The 7,084-nt window shown below is 44.0% G+C and overlaps 1 protein-coding gene across 1 annotated transcript; it reads left to right on the top strand.

The window, feature by feature from the left end:
* Positions 1-768: 768 nt before the first annotated feature.
* Positions 769-2,067, top strand: LOC144167823 (uncharacterized). The gene has a single exon (XM_077696985.1). The coding sequence runs from the start codon at positions 783-785 to the stop codon at positions 1,911-1,913; it is 1,131 nt and encodes a 376-aa protein (XP_077553111.1). The 5' UTR covers positions 769-782; the 3' UTR covers positions 1,914-2,067.
* Positions 2,068-7,084: the final 5,017 nt, after the last annotated feature.

Here is a 7,084-nt window from a genome sequence, read left to right as displayed (position 1 = left end):
AGAGCCAGATTGAAGAGGAGGGATGAAATAACGGCTCCTTGAGGAGTGCCTCTGTTTGCTAGATTAAATGGACCATCTTTATTGTGACCAATCCGTATTGTTGCGGTACGCGCCGTCAAAAATGCTTTGACGTAGTTATACGTTCTGTGTCCAGGATTAATAGATGCCAGGCCAGTAAGGATAGCAACGTGTGTCACTGTGTCGAAGGCCTTTTTTAGGTCTAAGGCCAGCAGTGCTGTAGTGTCTACCTTGCTAGTCGGCTGGATGACCTCGTTCGATAACTGCAGCAAGATATCTTGAGTGGACAGTTTTGGGCGAAACCCTACCATTTCACACGGCAGCGCATTGGTTTGGTTTATATGTTGAGTAATGCGAGCTAATATGATATGCTCGAGCACTTTGCCAACACAGGACGTTAATGAAATCCGTCTCAGGTTTTCTAAGGCGATGAGCTTGCCTGGCTTCGGGATAAAAGAGATTTTTGCTGATTTCCATTCCTTAGGTAGTTCGCCCTTACGCCAATAGTAATTGTAGTAAGCTGTTAAGTCTGCGATAGATGAATCATCCAGATTGCGGAGCATCTTGTTAGTTATGGAATCCGGGCCCGGTGCTGAGCCAGGTCTGATGTTCTGGATAGCATTCCTAACTTCTGCCTCGGTGATGTCCTCATCTAGTGATGGATTTTCTGTGCCACGATAGTCTGGGAGAGTTGTTTGGTCGCCCTCCGGAATATAAATTTTACGAAGCTTATTAATGGGCACGTCGGCTGGCCTGCGAGCAACATGCCAAATCCGTTTCTCTTTTTTGTACAGTTCCTGCTGCTCGGCATATCACCGGAGGCCGGCGCACAGCAAGATGCACCACGTTTAGTCATCGCGGCAGCGAAGACTGAAGACGCATGCGCACATGGACCGACTTTCGCCGACAACCGCTGGTGGACACCGCCTCCTGGGCGATCGACATCAACGGAGCAGCATATAAGAAGACCGTCCACATTCTACCGCTTCAGTGGGCACGTCGGCTGGCCTGCGAGCAACATGCCAAATCCGTTTGTCTTTTTTGTACAGGTCAGTAACAAGTATTCCTCTGTCAAAACCAGTAATCGTTGTTTGATTCAGCTGACGTGCCCACAAAGTGTCTTTTTGGCTTGTTTGGTCATTCGGAATTTTGTAGTGTCCTTACTGATGCTATGTGGGGACATTGAGTCTAACCCAGGCCCTACTGTTGAGGAACTTCTTGATGAGCTCCTCACCGGCCAGAAGAACATTCAAACAAGGCTTGACGCGATAGAAGCAAAATTAAAGCAGGTAGAAGCTGCGGCCTCGGCCATTAAAGAAGTAAATGTGAAAGTATCAAGCCTGGAAAGAACTGTCCAATATTTGGAACACAAAGTGATTGACTTAGAAGACCGCAGTAGGCGCAATAATATTATCGTGTTCGGTATACCTGAGGATGAAAAGGAAACCGCGGATGCCCTTGCTAATACTATTGTTGAAGGTGTGTTTAAGAATGTGCTTGGCGTACAGCTGAGCTCAATAGAACGAATGCACAGACTTGAGCGCAAGCAAGCAAATAAAAACCGACCGGTCATATTAAAATTGTTTGATTACCGCGAAAAAGCGGAAGTGCTGGCAAACTGCTTTAAGCTTAAAGGTACTGATATATCAGTTTCCGAAGATTTTTCCCTGGTCACAAGAGAAAAACGAAAAAAACTGTGGGAAAGCACTTCTGAAATTAGAAAGGCAGGTGGAAAGGTTACAATGAAATACGACAAAATTAAAATTGATGACGAGCTGTTCGAATGGAATGACGCTGAAAACAAAAGAATTCCCGTAAAGAAGGGCGGGGGTAGCCAAGAAAACAAAAGAATTGCCCTAAAGAAGGGCGGGGGTAGCCAAGTACGCAAAAAATGAAATAAAATTGAAGATGGCAAACCTCTCGTATGCCTGAACCTAAATGCTCGTAGCGTCATGAATAAACTGGAACATTTAGAGAGTATTGTAATGACACATCGCCCCCACATCCTGATAATCACCGAAACGTGGTTAAATTGCGATATAAGCGATGAAGAAGTAACACCGCCAGGCTACAAGATTTATCGAAAAGATAGAGACACGCGTGGTGGTGGCGTTGCTATTTTGGTAAAGCAATCATTGCACGTGATAAGGCAAACCGATATACCGGGCGTTGAATGTGTTATTATCAAACTGTATTTACACGAGCTAAGTGTGTCTGTGGGCGCATTCTATCGCTCTCCAAATAGTGATCACACATTCTTTGAAAAACTGAATGAGTTCCTGTGTTCTAGCAGATGTGACACAACCAATGTGTTGTTAGCTGGAGACTTTAATGTTCCGTCCATTGACTGGTCCGGTGATTTTCCGGAGCCACTCGTTCTTGCGGCGGAACCCATTGTGGACCTTATGCTCTTTCATAATTTAACGCAGTTAGTCAAACAGCCCACGCGCATCCAGAAAGACAAGAGCTCGGTCTTGGATCTCTTTATTGTTAGCCAGAGTATTGCAAGTCGAAACGTTGATATACAAGTAATGGAAGGAATTTCAGATCATAAGATGGTTTTCTTGTCAATCCGTGGAAATCGCATCACCAAAATAGAGAAATACAGACGGTTGGTTCCAGTTTTTTCACGTGCTCAAGATGTGGACATTATTGACGCTCTAGACGTATCGTTTCCCACATTCTGTTCTCTTTCCGAGTCAAACGATTGCTCTGTCGATGATTTGTGGCACTTTTTTAAATCACTTGTTTTGTCATGCATTGAACGATTTGTGCCCTTCAGAGAAATTTTCAGCCATAAGGTTAATCCATGGATAACAAGGGAAATAGTGCGCATGGGACGAAAGACAAAAAAATTAAGAAAACAACATCGCAAGTCTCCATCACCAGCTAACAGCGAAAAACTTGTGTCAATGCGCAAACGCCTTCAAGAAAGCATTAAAAAGGCTAAAGAATTTTACCACAGAGTAACTATGAAAAATTTTCTTCTCTCGTCTCCTGAAAAATTTTGGCGTCATTTCTCCTCAAAGAAGAAGTCAATTTCTAACATTGTAGTTAACGGGGAAACCGTCACTGACCGACTCACTATTGCAACGTCTTTTAATGACTTCTTCTGTTCAGTATTCACGAAAGATGACACTATTACACCTTCAGTCAATCAGTTCGAGAACATTCCACCAATAAGCAACATTTCGATATCCCAGGAAGGTGTCTTTTCTCTTTTGCTTCAAATCGATCCTAAGAAAACACCCGGAATAGACTGTATTGATAACCACTTCTTGGTGAGGTATGCTGAATGGAGCTCGCATTATCTGCATCTTATATTTAATAAATCCTTATCCCAATCTGAGATCCCAGAGGACTGGAAATACGGTAAAATTACGCCTATACCTAAATCGAACACTCCACATTTGGTTACTTCATATAGACCTATCACCCTCTTGTGTACATGCGCAAAAATATTGGAACATATTATCTTTAAGCACTTATCAACGTTTCTAGAAGAAAACAAACTCATTGACCCCAGGCAACATGGCTTCCGGAAAGGCCTATCTACCGTAACACAACTATTAGAAACAGTACATGAATTCGCCAAAACCCTTGATAGGCAAGGTCAAACTGATATTATTTTTCTGGATTTTGAGAAAGCGTACGATCGAGTGTCGCACCAAAAGCTACTTTTAAAACTTCAACCCATACTGAAGAACGATACACTTCTGTCATGGATAAAACATTACTTGAATTTAAGACGACAATGTGTATCAATTGATGGCACGTGCTCTCCAGCAGAGACAGTTATATCCGGTATTCCTCAAGGTTCGGTGCTTGGGCCACTTTTCTTTCTAGTGTTCATTAATGACATAGTACAGGATATACCAGTTAAAATTAGACTATTCGCAGATGACTGCATCCTCTATCATGAAGTTCAAAGCCCCTGCGACCAAGTTCTTTTGAATTCTTCTTTAGCAAAAATACAAACTTGGTGTTCAACGTGGCAAATGAGTGTTAACAAGACTAAAACCGTAGCCATGTCAATTACTCGCAAACAGCATCCGCTAAGCTTTCCATATTCCATAGATAATCACACTCTTTCCGTTGTAGAAAGGTACAAATATTTAGACGTAATTATTACCTCAGACCTTAGATGGAATGAGCACATTTCGTACATTAAAAATAAAGCCATGCGTAAACTTGGATACCTTCGAAGGTCATTGCGAAAATCAACCAAAGAAATAAAGTTACTAGCTTACAAAACTTTCATTAGGCCCTCCCTCGAATATGCATCAGTTATCTGGGATCCGTACACAAAAAACAACATTGATAAACTAGAACTTGTTCAAAGGAAAGCCATCAGGTTTGTTCATAATTGCTATCGCTGGCGAGTATCTGTAACTTCACTCTTGGCAGAATCAGAGCTGGATACATTGCAAAAGAGACGTCAGCGTGAACGGCTCAAGTTTTTGTACTCCCTTTACCATGATAAGCTGGCAATAGACAAGAGTAATTTTATCGACCTGGTTTGTAAGCGCTCGACGCGATCACACCACACGAAAAAGATAAAGGATTTCAGCTGTAAAACAGACACGTTTAAAAACTCTTTTTTCCCGAGAACAACGCGCGAATGGAATCGACTTCCATCCAATGTAATTGATTGCAGTACACTAACTTCTTTTACCAAAGCATTGTCAGATTATCTGTAATTTTTTTTGTATGTTCATCGCCACTCCGCTTTTCGCGACATCTGCAACTGACATGCGATTGTGAAACAATAATGTTGCTCTGATGTTTTTTTTTCTTTTTTTGTGTCACATTGTAGCTCTGCTTCGTTTTAGCGGTGCACCTCGGTGGTGTTACTATTTACAGTGTCCTCATTGTACAATTTGTCCTCATTGTATTCCTGCTCTTTCCAGTCATGTCTTGTATATTATCAATTGTTCTATAGTATAGGTCTGGCTTGGTACCACATGGGTTGCTTTTTTTCGTTGTTGTCGAACTGCCGACTGTTTCAGTTTGCAGATACTGCTAGTAACTGCTGTTCACTTTGTCGATTGCGCAATCCCATATTTTTATTTTGTTCCCTCTCATTGTTGCGGTTGCTTTGTGGAAGTAGATGCTATCTGTGCATGTATCATGCGTATTTTCTCGCATTCTTTTATTCTGCCCGCTCCTGCCAAAGGCTATTTTCAAAGGCTGGCAGTAAATCTGAAAATAAATAAATAAAATAAATAAAATGAGATTTGTCACGGAGCTGGGAGTTTTGTGAATGAGCTTCTGGATGTGATGAAATTGATCTGTCTTATTTTGTAGGGGATTAAGAAGGTGTCGTAGAAGAACCCATGTTTTCTTCATACTGAGTGCTCCTTTTAGTTTATCACAGATATCATGCCATTGTTCTCGAGCTAGTTGCTTCGTGTATTGCTGTATCGTGATTTGTAAATCCGCAATCTTTCGGCGAAGGGTTCTGTTGTGCTTGTTTCGCCTCCACCGTTTTTGCATGCTGCGGTAGGCTTGCCAGAGGTGCTGGAGTCGTGAATCCACCCGGCAGGATGGTATTTCTGGGTCTACTCTGTTGCTGGCTGCATGGGTGTCTTGGATTATCTTTTGGGTCAGTCTCTATGTTTGCTGCTGTGGACACATCATCGTTAGCTTGCTGTGTTCTAATTTTGCGGAATGTATCCCAGTCTGTAATGTAGGTGTATTTAGGCGGTGTTACTAGCTGCTGCGCGGTAGTAATCTCGGTCTGAATGATGAAGTGATCACTGCCTAATGTGTGCTCCGTGCATAACCAGTGTGCGTGTGTGATCCCGGCTGTAAGCGTGAGATCTGGTGTAGTGTCACGCTGAACACTAGTGCCTATTCTAGTGGCCGTGTATGGCTCGGATTCAGTTGTGAGGTGGCACTTTTGAATTTGTTCCCACAGCAGTCTGCCCTTTTTTGTAGTGTACGAGTATCCCCAGGCAGTATTGGGGGCATTGAAGTCACCTACTACAATTATTGGATTGCCGTTCGCTTTCCTTTTAACTGCTGCAAAAAGAGAACCAAATCTGTGATGATGGGCTCGCGGGCTGCTGTAGATATTTAGGATGAAATAACTGGGGTCTGTCTTGCAGCGGGGAAATGTCCTAACCAGATCGTGTGGGATCTCAAGTTCATCGAGCTGGATAAGCTCTGCCGTAAGATTCCGTTGCACGAGCATGGCTGTAGGGGATGATTTAGAGCCCTGAAGGCCTTTATAGCCGGGCAATTTAACTTCTGTCCCCGCTTCTTGTATGGCGATTATGTCGGGAGCTCTAGTTTGGGATTGAATATGTAGCATTAGGGCATCTCGCTTGCGCTTGTATCTCCGGCAGTTCCACTGCGACACACGTAGCGTATTATTGGCTTTGGTTTGGGTCATGCGTTAACTCAAACATGGGTTGTGGTATTGCTTGAGGGGCTACCGAGACGCCCAAGGCTGTTGCCAGGTCCGCGATGGTTTTGTGCAATTTAGCGCGTATCGACTCTATCGTGGCCTGCATGGTGGCCTGGTTCGTCAGAAGTGTCTGATGAAGGTGAATATATTCGGCCTTTTGCTCGGCTAGAGCGCTTTGGCATGCTCTTTCAACCGCGACCAGTCTGTCCTCTGTGGGCTCTGGTCCCTCGTCCGACGGCACTACTGTCTGAATGGCCCTACGTTTGGGAGGAGGGGAGGATGGCTGGGAAGCGAGAGTAGGGGAGGGTTCCGATGACTGATGCGTAGCTTGCTTAAGAGCCTTGTTCTCCTGTCTAAGTTTTTCGTTTTCTTGGCGTAGCTGGGACAGCTCTCTACGTATAGTTTGCAGCTCTCGCAAGAAGGAGTCTGGGACTATTGGGATTTGGGAAGAAGTGGGTGTTTGCAGCGAGCAGTTTGAGGAGAAGCATGGGGAGCTCGCCTTGGCTGTTTGGTTGACAGGTTGGTTCTTGATCTTGCTTTCTCTTTTGGACGCTGTGCTTGCCTGACTCCCCTAAGTTGTGGAAGGGTGGCGTCGAATTGTGTCGTTTTCCGAGGAGACTGCCAGCCGAGGAGAGCGCAGCATTGATGGTTGCT

The sequence above is a fragment of the Haemaphysalis longicornis genome, unplaced genomic scaffold (assembly GCF_048455015.1).
Source record: "Haemaphysalis longicornis isolate Haplotype H1 unplaced genomic scaffold, Haemaphysalis longicornis Haplotype H1 scaffold_2, whole genome shotgun sequence".
Taxonomy (NCBI): Eukaryota; Metazoa; Arthropoda; class Arachnida; order Ixodida; family Ixodidae; genus Haemaphysalis; species Haemaphysalis longicornis.
Note: the sequence above shows the minus strand (reverse complement) of the source record. Positions and strands in the feature narration are given on the sequence as shown.